Consider the following 18,581-nt stretch of genomic DNA (forward strand, 5'->3'; position numbering starts at 1 on the left):
ACTCTTACATTTCTGAGGCCCGAGCATCTAAGGTGGCACCACTGCCTGCAACATGTGCACAAGACTGAATTTACACCTTCTCCCTTCCCACAGCATCCACATGGATACTTTCCTGATTTAATCTTTTCTCTTGCTTCTTTTCCAGTCACCATGTACTTTGTTTTTTCCATATTAATTTTCAAACCTCTCTCCTCCATTCCTTCCTTCCATTTATTAAACTTTTCTTTCATTTCTTCTGCTGCTTTTCTTTCATTTCTTCTGCTGTCTCTGCACTTACTACCAAGTCATCTGCATACAGCAGCTGCCATGGTGGCTCTCCTCTTGCTTCCTTTTTTGGCTCCTCCATTACTATTATAAACAAGAGTGGGCTAAGGGGAGATCCCTGGTGAACCCACACTCCAATTTTGGACTCCTTTGATGTTCCCACCACTGTTTTCATTCTTGATTTTTTACCTTCATATAGTCCCATCACCAATTCAACCAATCTTTCTGGTACTTCCATTGGTACTCTGTCAATTGCTTTCTCTAGATCTACAAAAAACATGATACAATTTCCTCCTCTTCTCCATAAACCCTTCCTGAAGCCCCCTCATCGTATACAGTACCCTCTTGAGTTTTGAGCTATCCAACTTTCGAGCATTATCACCCCGAGTTTCGCGCTGCTTTGGCATGTACGGGTCACGTCTACTTACCATCGGCGTCACGCACGCTACCTTAAAAGATAGTATCACACTGGATGTTTTCCTCCAAACATTGAGAGAGAGAGAGAGATATATACCTACCTACCTACTACTTGTGTACTTACTGGCAACGTAAAGCCCTATTTTCGGAAATAATGGCATCTGCTTCTTTTCCAGACTTTTCCAACAGTGCTGTGAGTGAGATGAGGGCTGCAGGGGAGGGTGGCTTCTTTACTAAGTGCTTGGCATTGGGAATCGGCTGCAGGTTGGCTGGAAGTGATCCAGTGTTCACAACATTACGACTGTGGTTTATCTGTAAGAATTTGTCACCTGTAAATTTATGTTGCAGTAAGTCTTATCAAACTAAATGGGTAGCATGTTAAAGCTTGAACAATGAGCTTTAAGAATCCTAAGCAAACTTCAATTTTGAGGTCTCATATGAAACTGCCATTATAGAATCTTTAAATGGAGTTCTTAATATTACAAAATCATAAACATGTGTTGAAGAAAGCTTTATCCAAAATTCAGGAACAGCTGTATTTCAACATAAGAGGAAGAAGGGAGAAGGGAAGGGTCATGCGAGGAAGGAGGGAGAAGAGAATTCATGAGGTCAATCAAAAAGTGTGAGCAAGGAGGTGGAGGGGATTGTGGAAGTATCTTTTGACAACTTTGCTGGAGCCTCAGAAATATGGTGGGTAAGAACTTGCTACTCTGCGACACAGGGCAGTGTGACATCTGAGTTACCACAGTTTACCTTTCCCAGGTTTCCCCAGGTATCCAAAAAGGGAGCATGAACAGCTGAGTGAGCTGGGCATCGACTGCTTTGGGCAGGAACCAAACATGAGCCTGTAGATTCATAGTTAAGCATGCTAAACACTACACCACAGATGTGAATGAGGTGAGCTGTCTGAAAAAAGCTTTTGAGCCATGATGGGACAGAGCAGAGTTGTGAAAATGTGAGCAGGAGGTGGGGTGTGGATGTTAGAAAAGGTGTTGAATGTGGAATGGTGACACAGTGAAATGTAGCCCATTGGGTCATCTGGGCATGTCAGAATGCAGAATGGTGAGTATGAGATTGAAGAGAATGAAACTGGTTGGGGGACCACCTATTACAAGAATTGATAAGACTGAGGAGTACATTATGAAAGGTAGAATACAAGCCGGATTAATGTTGCAAAAGAAATTTCATAAGTAAGAAGAACTTACTGCCATCCCTTCTATGTGAGTTCCTGAAAGTAACAAGTTAGCATAAAAAAGTACATAGGGATTCATATGCATTTAAGTTCTTTAACTTGGGCTCCATCCACACTATCGGGCAGCATCCAACAGGCAGCCTGTGCTGAGTGTATTTCTCTTAGTTCTCAAGCAGTGTTACCAGGTGGAGCAGTTCCCAGCAGGTTCCACAGTATTGGGCACTCCTTGATAGTGTGGGCAGGCAAGGGCATTTTGATGGTTTGCTTGGGGTTTCCCCATTTATAATGTCATCTCCACTCATGCCTTCCACCCACCATCCACAGGTGTGTATTGGAAGAGGATTTGGTAACCGTGTCTGCCTGCTGAGCACTGTTCAATAATGTGGACAGGTCCTTAGGGTCTTTAATTAAAATCAGATATTACGTACAGCAATTTCCATGATCTTCCAAATATCTTTTTGGCGCTGTTTTTGAAGTGAGGAAATATGTTGAGCAGTTCTTGCAGCATCCTCCAAGACAGTCTCGAGGGGTGATGACAGTTCAGCCACCTCACTGCAGCACTCGTTTTGTTTCCTAAAACAAAAACACAGTTACTTTCCGTTTCCTGGAAATCAAAACTTGAGGCTTTGTATGCGGACATGACCATCAGTTTGTCCTGATTGCTCAGTTGCTTGCAACAATTATTGTTTATGGTTTGTCTCATTATCTTCGTATATGTGTAAATTCTTGCCTATTTGCTTTACATAACATCGTCAAGCTCTTAGTTATATATTTTAACGCAATTTAAAGTCAATGAATAATAACTGAGAAATTATGAAGATCAGGGACATTATGAGCCCTCCCAAGAAATATAGATAATGAAGAAATTTGAAAAATGAAAATATTAATTTTACTACAAATAAAAAAGAAAACTGGTGATGTGAAACTTATTTAAATGTGAGGCAGTAGTGGCAGCAGCAGCAATGGTGTAGTAATGCATGTTCTATTCCAAAAAAACTCTGTGCAAACTACAAAAATGCTGAGGAAAAAGATGGAAGGAATTTAGCTTTTTCAAGTAGAGCCATAATTATTGTGCTATGAAGATGCTACTAAAAAAAGCTGTACTAACAACAACAAAGTCAAAACGGGTTTAGATGATGCAAACTCACGGGATTAATTTGAACCTATCAACCCTGTATAAAAGATCAGATCATATTGTATATATTAGGAGGAAACCACCAATATAACAATGCCTTCAAGAAATCACATACTCTATATGCTTGAACAGGTCTTGCTGTAGCCTGTCCCTCTTCCTTAGCGCCTGCAGCAGCAACTTGCACATGTCAGTGTTGTCGTGAGCCGTGGTCCTCTGCTCCTTGTTCCGGCGACGCATCGTACAGTACAGTTCTTCCCCAGCAGACAGACTAGAATTGGGGATTTGTTAGTACTTGCTGTTGCATAACAATATTTACTCTCAACATCAATATGTACACATCACAATAATTAAGAGGTTGTCTCTACCTGCTTTACCAAGCAATGAAGATGGAAAAATAAAAGTTGCTTTTTAGGCAGAGGAGGTAACATCCTTCAATGAAGTTTGTCACGCTACACACACACACACACACACACACACACACACACACACACACACACACATTCCAAATATTCTGATCACTAACCCAGACAAAGGCAAAAGGCCAAAGATAGAACATTTATGCCTTACCTATAGTCAGACTATTTTACTGAGTCCGTTGAGGCGTTGGCTCCCATGGGTCTTTCTCCTCTGCTCTGCCACACAGTCCCAACACCTAATTTTTCCTCTCATATGTTACCTATAACTAACATATGAAAGGAAGAGCTAGGTGTTGGGACTGTGTGGCAGAGCACAGGGGAGGAAAGGATCCACGGGAGCCAACGCCTCAATGGACTCGGTGAAATGGTTTGACTCTAGGCACACAGCACTGTATACAATGTACAATACACCAAAAACTGGTGTGAGCTGAGCCTCTTTTCTCTATCTAGTATGGTAGATAAAGTTATTGTGGCTGGCTGTAGAAGTGTTATTGACCCGGTAGCAGCAACGGGCCAAATTTGTGGCTTTACCGTGTAGCAGCGACGGACCAAATTTTTGCCATGATATAAACCCCCCAAAATAGATGATGCATAAACTGTTGAAATGGTTTGCGTGTTTTTTTTTATTTTTTTTTTATTTTTTTTTTATAAACAGCAGAGGAGTCAGTTCAAGGGGATAAAAAAAAGGAAACAAATATGAAAAAAAAGCCCGCTACTCACTGCTCCTAAAAAGAGTTAGAGGAGTGGCCGAAAGATAGGTCAATTTCGGGAGGGGAGGTGTCCTGATACCCTCCTCTTGAAAGAGTTCAAGTCGTAGGCAGGAGGAAATACAGATGAAGGAAGATTGTTCCAGAGTTTACCAGCGTGAGGGATGAAAGAGTGAAGATGCTGGTTAACTAACTCTTGCGTATGGGATTTGGACAGTAAAGGGATGAGCTTGAGTAGAAAGTCGTGTGTGGCAAGGCTGCGGGAGGGGCAGAAATGTAAAGATCATGGTTAGCGGGAGTTTGAAGGCTCTGGTACCTTTTGTGAGCTGCCTCTATATCTTTGACAGCATGAGAACAAGCGTGATTAAACCAAGGCTTTTTAGCATGAGGAGTAAAGAAAGAACGTGGAATGTATGCTTCCATTCCAGAGACAATCACCTCTGTGATGTGCTGGGCACACACAGAGGGGGGTCTATCCTGGAAGCAGTAATCATTCCACGGGAAATCCGTAAAGTACATCTTCAGGTCGTCCCACCGAGCTGAAGCAAAATGACAGAAACATCGCCTCTTTGGTGGGTCCAGAGGGTGTACAGGAGCGATAAGACAGGATACAGAAATAAGGTTGTGATCGGAGGAGCCCAACGGAGACAACAGTTTGACAGAGTAAGCAGAAGGGTTAGAGGTAAGGCAGAGATCTAGTATGTTGGGCCGGTCTTCAAGACGGTCGGGAATACGTGTAGGGTGCTGAACCAACTGCTCTAGGTCATTGAGGAGACCAAAGTTGTAGGCTTGTTCACCAGGCTGGTAAGTGAAAGAGCATGAAAGCCAAAGCTGGTGGTGAACACTGAAATCTCCCAAGATGGAGATTTCAGCGAAGGGAGAGTGGGTCAAGATGTGCTCCACTTTAGAGTTCAAGTAGTCAAAGAATTTTACATAGTTAGTAGAGTTAGATGAGAGATAAACAGCACAGATGTATTTAGTAATAGAATGACAATGAAGTCTTAGACAGATGGTGGAAAATTCTGAAGAGTCAATGAGGTCGTGGGCACGAGAACAAGTGATGTCGTTGCGCACGTAGGCGCAACATCCAGCCTTGGATTGAAATTTAGGATAGAGATAGTAGGAGGGAACAGAGTAGAGATTGCTGTCAGTAGCCTCAGAAACCTGTGTTTCGGTGAGCTTTAGAGGAGGGGAGATGGTGTTCCACAGAATGGAAATTAGAACGAAGACCACGAATGTTGCAGAAAAAAAAAAAAAAAATCTCATTTTTCTCACTTAAGGGAAGTAAAGCATTATAAATGGAGAAAGAGCACTTTGCCAGGAATATAAAGAACTAAAACCATATTCTTACATATTCTCTAAGGTGTCGTTGGATCTTGCCCGAGCAAATGGTGAGCACTGGAGCTCCAAAATGCGGGTGTTGAGGGCTGTGAGGGAGCCCTCCAGCTGCTGCACACGCTCCACCACGGCGTGTACCTGCCGGAGGGTGATCTCCCCCATGTCTCGCCAGCCACTGTATAGCTTTTCAGATGCTGTGGAAAATTTATCAGAATGTAAAATATTCACTCATAAATATAAGTTAACAAATTCTTATGAGCTTTGAAATCATTACAAAGTGAAATCATGGTAAAGGTGAAGTTGGGGGCATGTGCTAAGCTGTGCATGGCCTCGGTGCTCATCTTGAGCAAGTTCCCTCCAGCAGGGACACAGGCAGGTGGGCTTCCCCAGGTAAACATTTATCAAGCAGCCCAAGAGGGAGGATGAACAGCTGGGGGGGCTTGAAATTTATGTCACTAAAAGCTGGTAATCAAAGCCAGGTCTTTAGAATGAGGTCTGGGCAGCACACTGACTGAGCTACTGATGAGCTGAAAGGTTACTGTGCCAGAGGCCACTTGTGTGACCCCACTTACTCATGGTGGGTGCCAAAGCTTTTAAATGATTCACAAGGGCACACCATATGTGCTTTTAATTCATCAGGACGGGCACACCGTAAGAACTCTTCTGGACGGATTAAGAGCATTGCCACCTACCACGAGTGAGAGGGGTCACCTTTCCTTCATGTCCACAGAGGAGCCAGGGTGTCAAGTTAAGTGTTAACAGAAGTGGCCCCTGGCACCGTGACCTGTTAGCTCATCAGTGGCTCAGTTAATATACTGCCCTGATTTCATTCTGAAGTCCTGGGTTTGATTTCCAGAACTCACTGTCGCTAATTTCAAGGTTTTTCAGTGGTATTAAAGTTTCTTTGATGCTGGGTGGGGCTGTGTGGTGATTGCCTCAGGCCTGCAACAAAGCCAGGCCCATTGATTAGTAGTTACATGTTCTAACCATTACACAACAAAATAGTTATTAATTTACCAGACATGAGACTTAAGAATGTCTCCAAAATCCATCATAATTTGCCTTTATTTGACTCCTCAGTAGAGGAGGGAGTAGAGATAATTGATGATGGATATAATTTTGATGAGTGAAGGAGTACTAAAATAAAAAATGCTGAGAGGTGAGGTTGCAGTCAGGAATGAATGAAATGAGTGAAAATAATGTGTAGTTGGGATTCGTACTAGGAGAAATTCATCCTCCACAAATAATGAAAAAGCAATCAAGGTTACTTACTCAGCCTTCCAGATGATGCCTGTTCATCATAAAAGTCAAGATCAGTGTTCAGAGCTTCCATGAAGAGGTGATGGCGGGCTTGCAGCTTTGCTATGTCACTCAGCATTCTCTGGCCCGTCTTTGTGAGCTGTGCATGACCAGCCATCAAGTGGAGCCTTGAAGAAAAGAAAATCATCTTCACCCTTGCAAGTAAGTACATGAAAGCCCATCAATGCTTCATGAAGGTTAGGGAAACCTACTGATAACGAGGAATTTCTTCCAGTAAAAAATGAGGTAAGGCTTGTTGCTACACTATTACAACTTTACAAGAGGGTCAAATCAATAAAACAACACTTGAGAGACCCAGTTATCAAGTTAAATAATCAAATGGGTTATGTATATGAACCTTGATGCAGGAAAACAAGCTGGCTTTCCTAGTGGATACTCAACAACAGATCACATACATGGCATTAACCAAGTTGTTGAAAACCCAACAGCACAATACAATACACCACCATGTACAGCTTTTCTGAATTATGAGAGAGCATAATGGAAACTGTTTTCATGTTTAAATTAAAAATATTACTGCCATAATACATTAATATAGTGACATATGTAGTACTTTGGGGTGACAAAGTTATTTTCTGATAACATGAATGCATTCCAACCTTTGCTATAATTGAAGTATCAAAGCTAAGCAATTAGTTCACGAAGCTGCTTACACTTCCCATTCCCAGGTGTGATATACGAAGAAACTTTATAATGAACGACTTATTTTCAAAGGAAAGTTATAACTTACCCTCAACAGCAGAGTCCCACCCATGAGATGAAGAGTTGTTGATGGCAGTGATAGACAGTGTAAAATAAAAAAACATTCTCATTACTAACATTGACACTTTCTGGGCCTGCATCAGGAGAGCAAGGAGTCGTGCCTCTCTGTGAAGGAAGAAGATGGCGTGCGCCCACATCCTGCGCTGGGTCTGGTAGTCCACGGTGGTGCGCGGCTCCCGCAGCATTGCCTCCACCAGCGGAGGAAAGTGAGGAGGCACTTGTGGCCGAGTCATCCCTTCAGCAAAGATGTACAACAACCACTCGTCTTCGTCCTGCCGGGCAGAATATCATAAAAATATTATTCAGCATTTAAGCCACATTTTGAAAAAATGTCTTTAAATGTAAGACTTCATTAAAGAATTTTGTAACAGTAAATTAGATTTAAAAATTATTAAGATAAATGGATAAATTAGAAGGGGAAGGGCAGGAGAGGGGAGTGTGGGAGCTATAGAGGTATAAAGTCTCCTGAGTATACCCGGAAAGGTATATGGAAAAGTCATAATAGAGAGGGTGCAAAGACTTACAGAAGAGAAAATCAGTGAAGAACAAGGAGGCTTCAGGAAAGGAAGGGGATGTGTGGATCAGATATTTGCCTTCAGGATGGTAGTAGAAAAAATAATAGCAAAAGGAAAGAAACTATACGCTGCCTTCATGGATTTGGAAAATGCTTATGACAAGAGTCGATTGGCTGGCATTGTGGGATGTTTTAAAGATTTATGGTGTGGGAGGAAAACTGCTTAGTGCAATAAAGTCTTTCTATGAGGATGCATCTGAAACAAGTGAACATTTTTAGATAAAAGTGGGGTGTGTCAAGTCACCATGGTTATTCAATATTTATATGGATGGTGTTATGAGAGAAATGAAGAGCGAAGTTGGGAAAGTTGGTGTAAAAATGTACGCTGAGGGAAGGAAGTGGGTGTTGAATTCAATCTTATTTGCTGATGACACAGTGCTCATTGCAGAAAATTAAAGTGACACAAAATTTGGTCAGTGTTTCTGAAAGTGTATGTAAAAGGACAAAGCTAAAAGTAAATGTCAACAAAAGTAAAGTGATGATTTGTGAGCGAAGTAGAAGTGAGGTTGTAGATTTTGTATGCCCATATAGAGTAGGAATTGAATGTGAAAAGAATGCAAAATAATTTTGAATGGTGAAGAAATGGAGGAGGTTAATGAGTTTAAGTACCTTGGATCAGTTATGTGTAAGCATGATGGTGGAGGGAGAGACAAGAGAAAGGGCATTGCAAGGAAGAAGGGTGGTAGGGTCTTTGGGAAGTATCATGAATGGCAGAAGTGTGAGCCTGGAGGTAAAGAGGAATTTGAGAAATACAACAATAGCACCAACCCTCACATATGCAAGTGAAACGTGGGTCTGGAATGAAAGTCAGAGGTCTGGAGTGCAGGCAGTGGAAATGAGTTATTTGAGGAGTGCTTGTGGTGTGAGTAGAATGGATGGAATGAGTAATGAAAGTGTGTATGAGTGTTTTGGAATGTGTCACGTGGGTGAAGGGAGTGGTGTGGAGTGGTGGAAGAAGTGAAGCGACAGACTTTAAAGTGGCTTGGCCACATGGAGCAAATGGAGGAGAGTAAGATGACCAGAAGGGTGTATGTGAGTGAGATAGAGGGAGGGAATGTTAGAGGACGACCTCCAGTGAAATGGAGAGATAGGGTGCAAGAGTACGTTAGGGAGAGGGGTGAAAGATCCTTGAGAAACTTTGAGCAGGCAAGGAGGAAGTGTCTGGATAGAGAAAGATGGAAACTCTTCTGCCGTGCTCCTAGGAGCAGGCGTCAATGAGATGATAATGATGATGATAAATTAGAGTGCTGCACATCAAATTGTTGTGACTAAATAAACTGATAAAATGTTGAAGGATTTTACCTTCATGATGAGATCACCAAGACTATGGCTCAGTCCACACCATCAAGCACTTTTGCTATAAAAAAAATAAAAAATAAAAAAAAAGTCTTACTGGTGGGGCCCAACACTGAATGGCTGGCCGTGTGGGGTCAGGTGGCTGGCCTCGAGGTAAGAGTGGCCGCTGGTCATCGATGGCCACACCGCTGTCTTGGGCCACCCACTTCTGCACCTCGGACAGGGAAGTGGCCTCGGTCACCTCATATTCCAGCAGGCAACACAGGTCAACAACAAACACTTTAATCATCTGAAATAGAAATGTAAGAAAATAAAATTACTAGACAATAATGAAGTTTTAACACTTTCCATCAGTGACACAGATGTCGGCGTCACAGTATGGAAAGGGTCAAGAGGAAATGGAAGAGGATTAAGAGGTTTAGAAGAGGACTAACGATGATGCCATCGGACGCCGACATCGGCGTCGCCAGAGTGAAGGGGTTAATGTACTTGACCCACAGGTGGTTTTCAAGCTGAGCCATGTGAGTTCCTCCAGCATGCCACTTACATACTCTGGACTCTCACACGCCATGAAAGCAAGCATCTACCAGCACTCCTCCACACACTGCCCTGCACACTGGACAGTACAACCAGGCTGATAAGTGGTAAAGTGCATGTCAAATGTATCCACCTGTGCCCCTCCACTCATGAAGCCAACAAAAGACAGTGGGTGTAGTAAAGAGCTATAAAATGATCTGGATGAATTGCATAGCTGATGTAAAGCTTGGAAAATGGATTTTAATGCTAAGATATGACAAAATTTATAAATGGGAAGGAGTGAGGAAAGATCAAGATGGGAGTAAACTATAGTGGGAGAGACCCTTCACAAAGCAGATGAAAAAAACCTGAGTGATAGTACAAAATCACCTTTACCCACAGCAGCAGATAAACAAGACACCTGGAGAATTTTTCAGGTTGTTGACTTATTAACCTGAGAAAAGCGATCCCAGGATTGGAGAGAGCCATTGTCAGGCGACTGGTTGACCAAAAAATCGAGTGTCTCAGAATTGGAAAAACAGTACCCCAGCGCCTTTGGAATATTGGAGCGCATAGGACAGTGAAAACCAAAACGTTCTAAACCTATTTGTATGGCTGTGGCAGTGGTCAATAAATGGGATTTAGCCAAGCGCTGGCAACCCCTAGGACGTGTGAGGGGGGACAACGCACGACGAGGCAAGACGATGGACGTGAGCGTAAATGACACGTAACACGTACACATATTTGTAACTACTAATATACACCTCATCTATATCTTACTTTTTTTAGTTTATCAATAATTTATAAATAAGACGGTGCTACGAGACGAGGCAAGACGATTGACGTGGGCGAAATGAAAGACGTGGGGATAGTGGGTAGTCCTACTGAGTGTTGCCATATATTGCATGATCCAGTCCAATTTTCAGCCACCTAGACCTACTGGCGCAGTTTCTGTACGCATTCAAAAATTGTACTCAACTGAGGCTTGTCGCCTCTCCTCGGGCAAGCCTCAATTGAGGTCTGTCGCCATTCTCGGGTTAAAAGGGCATTCAGTTATAGGTGATTCTCATGACTTGTTTGTTTTTTGTTGCCATCCTTGTTCTTAAGATGTGTTTATTTTACATATTCTAGTCTTCATCTTCTTATACATGTTATCAACAGTCTTAGCAAGAAGATCAAGACTAGAATATGTAGCCAAGGTGTGGTCACCTCTCCTGAAAAACACATACGGAAGTTAAAAAAAGTACAAAGAAGGCAACAAAAATTAAACCAAGCTCACGAGAATGCATTAGGATGAGTGCACAAACTTGAGCAGCCTAGATTGGAAAAAAAGGGGAGAGAGAAGTAACCTAATGACTTAGTGACATGGCATTCAAACCCACATAGGGCCTGGAGCAAGCAGACAAAATAGACTTCTTGGTAGGGGATAGTGAAAGAACGACGGGACATGAAGGAACGAGGAAAAGAAAATGCAGATGTAAAGACATTCGCCTTCCCCAATGGAGTTACTGATACTCAGAATAGTCTGGCAACAGAGATAATTAGAGTTAAGAACTTCCACTAATTCAAAGCAAAGGTGAATGAAAACAGACATGGAATGGACGACATGAGCTTAGATAAAATCCTGCATACTACAAGGAGAATAAACACACAGACAAAGGCCAATAAACAGAAAATTAGGCACAAACAAACAGACAAACATATAGACCTGAATGGTGGTGAAACAAGCCGCACCACCCTTCCGGATAGAAAAAAACAAAACAAAAAACATGTCACTACTTCACTTGGGTATTTACCTTTTTGTTGAGAATTTCATTGATCATGGAGAAGGCCACCACCTGCTTGCTACCCCCCTCCCCCTGCACCTGGCCCCTCACCGCTGGCTCCCACTCCAGCATCACCCTCAGCCACTCTTCCAGCCGTAATCTGAAGAGGTGGCGGAAAAAAGGAAACTCTCCGTCAGCTAAATCTAACCAAGGAGAACAGTAAAATGTGGAAGCTGTAGATGGTGTAATACATATATACACTCATCTGTTAATTTTTGTAGGGGTTTGGGTTCCTGAGACAGAGACACACACACACACATACACACACACACATATTAACCTGAATGGCGATGAAATATGGGACTCTGGAAACATGTGAGCTGAAAACTGCACCTCACCGTTCCGACCCTCGTACACACACACGTGATTGGACTGCTTGCTGGACTCTCTTCATCCTGTAAATCAAAAGAAGTTATTTAAACATTATACTTATTGATCAGTAATAGAGACTTTTACCAAGTCAGTAACAGTGCCACAAACTAAGCACTGTATTCATCCATCACAAAACCCTCTCTTGGTCACAACTTCACCAAAAGGAAAGGTCTGGAGTTGCCTTTTGAAGATTTTAGGGCAAGGAAGAATATGAGAGTAGAATGAAAGACACAACTGCGGGTGAGGAGAAACTAAAAGGTGGGAGTGATAACCTAGCCATGATGGGGGACTTCAACTGCAAAGAGGTGTGTTGGGAGGAGTGGACATCAGAGGGCAAGATAACACATTAACACAATGGATCAGGGAAAACACAAGATTTCAAGGGAGTGACAAACCAGCAAGGCTGGATCTAAAGCGGTGTCACAATGGGCACAACCAGCAACTCCAACTTTACTGGGTGTGCTTCACACACAACTAATGTCGGTTGTTTGTATCCAAAACATAAATAAACCAGTCACGCTGTATTGACATGGTGCCAGCTGGAAAAGTAAGGGCTGGTGCAGCTTGTGCTGTTGATCCCTTGGACATGACGTATTTTGGAACATAACGTCGCCCCTTCCACCAAATAATTTGTTAAAGCGAGGGTTTGCTATTTGAGATTATTTTCTGAGTGGTTTGACAATCACAACATTTTTGTGAATTTCCATCCCTAATACACTCAAAAGTAGAGTTCACTGTGCTTGAGAAAAACGTCACTTACCATTCCACAGGAGTCATGTTTGGCAAGAATGGCCTGACACCCGTGATGATTTCATGCGTGACGAGGCCCAGGCTCCAGTAGTCCACGGTGCAGGTGTAGCGCTTGCTGAGGAACAGCTCTGGGGCCAGGTACTGCAGGGTGCCCACGAAGGATGTGCAAACGCTGCTATGGTCTAGTTCTTTGGCATACCCAAGATCAATGAGTTTATACACAATCTGTAAAAAGTAAGAAAACATAGGTCATAAATATCTTAAAAAAACACATCAATGAAATGAAAATAAAAATCCTCAGATTAATTCCCTACTCTGAGCACAAACATCCATGGAATAAAAACAAGCCTCAAAATTCCAAAGCATGCAGTGAAAATTTACTACAATAGGATGTGGCAACCATACTGCTTATCTTTTATCTTTCATTTCATCCTGTCTATTCTACCATAAAAAAAAACAATAGGGATATTTGCTAGTATGTGACACGGAGTAAATCAGAATTCATCTCAAAAACTAACCTTTCCATCAACATCCTGAAGAACTATATTTTCCGGCTTCAGATCCCTGTGGATGATCCTCATGGAGTGTAGGTACGCCACCGCCTCGGTCATGTCCCTGATGCACGCCCTCACCGCAGCTTCACGGAGCCCGCAGCAGTTTTCAGGCTTGTTCAGAACCTAAAGAGTAAATAAAAACAAATCATATGAGGGACTTATGTTTATGGGGCAGCCAAACCAGTTAAGGCGGTCTTCTGTTTTTGGCGGCATCTGGTGGCTGAGTATTTGCCGAATTGTGTGGTGAAGTAAGTTAGGGAAAGAGCGACCTTAAAACGGGTAATTCGTAGGCTTAAAGCTGCAGGATTTTTCTGTCAAACTCCGCCACCGAGGGGCTGTGTGCAGCATCTGGCGGTCGCTTTAAAACAATTTGCTCAAAACTATAAAAATGGCAGGTCACTCCTTCACACCATTTGCCTCACATGGAAATGTTGATCAATTAACAATAAAAAAATCCAGACTAAATTCAAACATTCCAGACAAATCTTCTTCCTCACCTTCCAACTGTTCCCCTCGAGTCTAAGCTGGAGTCATTAGGGGGTTGAGGCTTGGGGGCGTTCATGACCAGACATCATTCCTAACAGTGGTGGGAACCACTAACCGAAAAGTTGGCTTTGCTAACTGGTAATCCACTAAGTAAAAAGTTAGCATTTCGTATGCTAAACCGCTAAACTAATAAAGAAATTAGTGGAATCTAACGCTAACCACTAACTTTTTTATGTACTATGGATTTAGCTTCGGTTTAGTATTTTGGCTCTAAAACCCTTACAAACAGACCTAGTGACCTGAAATTTCAATATGTTGTAGCTTAGACATAGAGCTTTCCACAACAGTATAGCATGTCAAAATCAGATGATGATCAAACTGGGTGGCATGCGCTGGGTGTGTCCTCTTGACATGTGACTTCAAGTTGTAAAGGCTCGCCGCCTGTCCGTTAATGATGGTCCTCTTGGGGTGGCACACGACGCTCCAGAAGTGCAAGACATTGGCGTTCTTCATATCTCTTGATTTAAGGACAAAGTACTTCTCCAGGTGGTGCCACAGGTTCTGGAACTTCTGGGACTCCTGACCATCAGCTTGAGTGTCCTCCGCCTCACCCACAGCTGCTGCCGGCTCCTTAACAGGGTCAGCATCTCTTTCGGGTTACTTTCCATGATATCGATAACGATAAACAAGGCGACAATAATGAACGCGATGACTACACGGTGACAGCGCTGCAGCAGAACTGAACAAAGAGCCCAACAAGCAACAACAAGAAGAGAATGAAGCCTCCAGTTTATCCTAAATCCGTATATTTTACCCAAGATTTCCAGCAGATTAATGCATTTTTTACTTTTTTCCATAACTGATGCTTATTTTAAGTATTTTAAGTTTACTTCTTGTTAGGTGGAAAATATCGAATTATTGTTATTAAATCCTGAGTTCAAAGAGTTGGAAATGGAAGATGCATTACCCTTAAATACCCAAGTTTCCCTCCCTAATAATTGTCCAATTGCCCTACTTTAAGATGTAATTTACCCAAAAGTGGAAGCCCTGGAATTATTGCGCCATGTGGCTCAACTGGTTCTGTGTCTGCCCACAACGGACGAGAACAAACCTGTATGAATTTTTGGCGGACTCAAGTTAGTGGAGGAACTTCATTCAGCGGAAGCTAATTTGTCCGCTAGCTATTTCCAAAGTTAGCGAAAACGCTAAACAACTAACGAGAAATTTAACTTTGTTAATTAGCAGTTAGCGGAACCGTGCCCACCACTGATTCGTAACGTCACACATCGGCAAGGAGGTTCAAAAGTTGGGTTATCCCTTCCAAGGCTTCATGCTCTAGCCCACTCAACTGCCAAGCCCCACAAGTACTCCACCTGTTATGCTCTGTTACTTCATGATGGGAGAGGTGTTATCAGTCCTGTGGAGGGAGATGAAGCTAAAGAATGGAGGTTATTGATTACACCAACACTAATTCTCAAAAGTAACCCAATCTTTTTAACTTAATCATGTTTCTTCTTTTGTCTAGTCTCCAAGATAATTTAAAGGATACTACAGTAAAGTCATGAATCTTGATCAATCTCATCTCAATATTTCACATCTCGATTGCACCATCAAGAACCCACGATTCACATATCTCAATCAAATTACACGAATCTTGATCGCTGATTTTTTCGATTGCTCTCCCACCTTTTGAAAAAGAAGAGATGGAAGAAAAGAAAGAAGTCTTATACAACATGTGGAAAATAAGAATTAGCAAATTGAAAAGCCTAAACCCATAATAAACTGATGGTGGTTGTTGCTGTTGTATGATGTGGTGGTATAGTTTTATCAGCACCATTTAACGGTATTTTTATTAGGGGTTGTATTTGCAAATAGGTAAATACAAGCCCTAATAAAAATACCATTTAGGTGGTGCCGATACAAAGGCTATGCCACCGACATTCATCATCATCAGCAGCAGCAGCCACCCATCAGCTGTTTAAACCCAGCATGTGGTCAAGGTTGTTTACATACTGCACTTGGCTACCTGGATCCCATTCACCATGTTTCCTGTGGCCAATGGAAAGACCCAGGGGGTGGGTAAGAGCGAGAATGGGAGTCAAGGACCACAACAAGGTGTGAAAAAATCCGGGAAGTGAGAAATGCAATTATCGTAAGGGCAAGTTAACGTAGTTGATATAGGTTAGTTGGCAAGGCTTTGGTCCCAATTGCATTTTTCCCCATAAGTTAACTTCACATCTCGATATTTCGAATCTCGATCAGTATTTTCGGTCCCAATTATGATTGAGATTCGAAATTCTACTGTACAGAGATGGTGGAAAACAAAGAAATCATAAACTAATGGCATAAATGATGTAAGTTTTCAAATTCTTTCATCCTTTTCATTGGTGAACTCTGGAACATTCTTCCTTCATCTGTATTTCCTCATGCCTATGACATGAACTCTTTCAAAAGGAATGTATTGAGACACCTCTCCTTCTGAAATTGACCTCTCTTTTTGCAACTCTTCTGAACTCATTTTTACAGGGCCAGTATTTGGCAGGCATTTTTTTATTCATTATTACTTTTTTGCCCTTCAGCTGCTTCCTTTGCTGTAAAAAAAATTCCTACACATTTAAAAAATAAAAACAATTAAGCAGGCTCCATTACTGAAACTGCTCCAGCTTATCAATTTCTCTTCACAGATATTCTTGAAAGGAAGGTCAAGATATCTGCAGAACTTGAGTAATTATAATCAGAATTTCTCTACTCTCTAATTTGGAGGTGTTTATTTGAGTTTTATGGCCAAGACCTTAGTTTGTTTCCCTATACTAAACAAAGGAATAGGAAATTAATTTTATCATATACCGTCCTTCAATTACATAGCAGATAGATCTTCCTATGATACAAGAGGTAGTCCTGATACTGAAAGATGAACATTTTTCTATCACCTCAGTCAAGGATCTAAGTTTTTTGTGATGACTGGCAACTAAACACAAGCAAGTAGTGGGCTTTTTTTTCTACACTTTTTTTTGTTGCCCTTGAGCTGTCTCCTTTCTTGTAAAAAAAAAAAAAAAAAAAAAAAAAAAAAAAATGTAATCTCGACAGGGAAGTGTCTGAAGTATCCAGACAGAACGAGGCAGTACCTTCCTCAGGTCTCCCCCGCTGCAGTACTCCATGCACAACATAGGAAGGTCTCCCGGGGGTCCCATTAACTCTGGCGGAACTTGGAAACACTTGACGACGGCCGAGTGACTCAGTCTGTTCATGATCTCCACCTCCTTCTCCCAGCGCTCAACATGCTTGGGAGTGAGGATATTTTCTGTACCCGTGCCTGGTGTGCCCCAACGACACTTCTTCAGGGCTGAAAATGAAGAGAGCAATTTAGTATCTTAACCTGGAAGCAGTGACAGGCCAAATTTGTGGCTTTCCTGCGTACCAGTGACGGGCCAGATTTTTGCCTTTACATAATCCCCTAAAATAGAGGATGCATAAACAGATCACAAATGTGTTGATATATATTATATAATGATTTGCGTGAGTGATGATTTTTTTCTCATTAATTCGCCTAGAGGGGCCCTTAAGAAACATGATCCCCGCAGCTACTGGGTTAACTCAGGGCTTCCTTTAGCACTCATCAGCTTTATATAACCTCTGAGCCATAAAATTCACAGGCCTCAACTCACCTATTGTTTCCGGTATCGCAGGACGCCATAACATGACTGTGCCAAACCCTCCCGTCCCAAGCACTTTGTCCTTCAGCCACGGGTAGGTGACGGGCCTCTCTTGCTTCTCCTCTGTCGCCATGATACTGGAAAGTGATCAGCTTTGTCAATGGTAACATACAATCTCCACTGGCCCACTTATCCAATGTCTAAACTTCTACGTTAGACCTAAAAGTTAATGTCTATGGCAGGTGAAAATAATAATATATTACAAAATTCTACTGCAACACTAAGAACATATTTTGATTAGTTACTATAATTTTACTGTAGCTGAAAAAGAAGCAGACTCAGTTGAAAGGGTAGGTTAGGTATGTATGCATGTTAGGTAGGTAATATGTATGTAATATTATCCTTGGAAGCCTGCTTTCAGTCACCTTTGTATCAGGTTGATGAAAGGACAGCAAGAAGATCAAACTGCTAGGTTTTCCTATTCTGACTTTGTTTCACATAGAAGTAAGACAAAGTGAGAGATGTTTTCTTCTATGTTATATACTTTTTCAGATCTTATTTGAAATGTTCTGATAAAAAAACTGTTGCTCTTTCTCAATAGCTTTGTAGATAAGCCAAGTGGAGGCATGTCCTCTCTTGAGCTGCAGACAGAGGAACAGACGGGCATGGTGCTGCCATTTTTCTATCAGTGGAGGCAGCTCAATGTGAGTCACTATTATGTACTCTTTGCTTTGGGGTACATCTTTTTACCCCAATGTAAGCAAAATGTATTTTTACCCAAGGGAGCATGAAATGTCGTTTTACCCCAATGACACCCCACTTCACCAATGTTCAATGGGAAAAAAGATGTCTTTTACCCTAATGGTAACCCACTGTACAACAATGTTCAATGGGAGGGAAATACGTCTTTTAAGCCCAATAACATTCCTCTGAGCCACAATGTGTATAGATGTTCATTAGCCCCAATAACATTCCTCTGAGCCACAATGTGTATAGATGTTCA

The 18,581-nt window shown here is 42.0% G+C and overlaps 2 protein-coding genes across 2 annotated transcripts; both read right to left on the reverse strand.

Annotated features, from left to right (window-relative positions):
* Positions 1 to 3,107: 3,107 nt before the first annotated feature.
* On the reverse strand, positions 3,108 to 12,135 carry LOC126982430 (inhibitor of nuclear factor kappa-B kinase subunit beta-like). Its single transcript, XM_050834475.1, has 7 exons — positions 12,044 to 12,135; positions 11,734 to 11,863; positions 9,519 to 9,710; positions 7,609 to 7,823; positions 6,742 to 6,896; positions 5,483 to 5,663; positions 3,108 to 3,276 (listed from the first exon to the last, which is right to left on the reverse strand). Exons 1-7 carry the CDS (start codon positions 12,076 to 12,078, stop codon positions 3,108 to 3,110), a joined length of 1,077 nt encoding a protein of 358 aa, XP_050690432.1. The 5' UTR covers positions 12,079 to 12,135.
* A 1-nt stretch (position 12,136) lies between these two features.
* LOC126982431 (inhibitor of nuclear factor kappa-B kinase subunit alpha-like) lies at positions 12,137 to 17,711 on the reverse strand (the record flags this gene model as incomplete). The annotated part of the gene is made up of 5 exons (XM_050834476.1): positions 17,591 to 17,711; positions 17,051 to 17,268; positions 13,404 to 13,562; positions 12,896 to 13,110; positions 12,137 to 12,158 (listed from the first exon to the last, which is right to left on the reverse strand). Coding segments are annotated over exons 1-5 (735 nt in total), but the record flags the coding sequence as incomplete, so codon positions are not given.
* Between the last annotated feature and the right edge of the window lie 870 nt (positions 17,712 to 18,581).

Source organism: Eriocheir sinensis, chromosome 51 (genome assembly GCF_024679095.1).
Source record: "Eriocheir sinensis breed Jianghai 21 chromosome 51, ASM2467909v1, whole genome shotgun sequence".
Taxonomy (NCBI): Eukaryota; Metazoa; Arthropoda; class Malacostraca; order Decapoda; family Varunidae; genus Eriocheir; species Eriocheir sinensis.

Excerpts from the sequence above, each read along its gene's own strand:
- LOC126982430 (XM_050834475.1), bottom strand. The coding sequence starts at position 12,078 with ATGTTTCCAGAGTCCCATATTTCATCGCCATTCAG. Across the intron at positions 11,864-12,043 it reads CATATTTCATCGCCATTCAG|ATTACGGCTGGAAGAGTGGC; the intron begins GTTAATATGTGT and ends CCACCTCTTCAG. Across the intron at positions 5,664-6,741 it reads GGCATCATCTGGAAGGCTGA|CATCTGAAAAGCTATACAGT; the intron begins GTAAGTAACCTT and ends AATTTTCCACAG.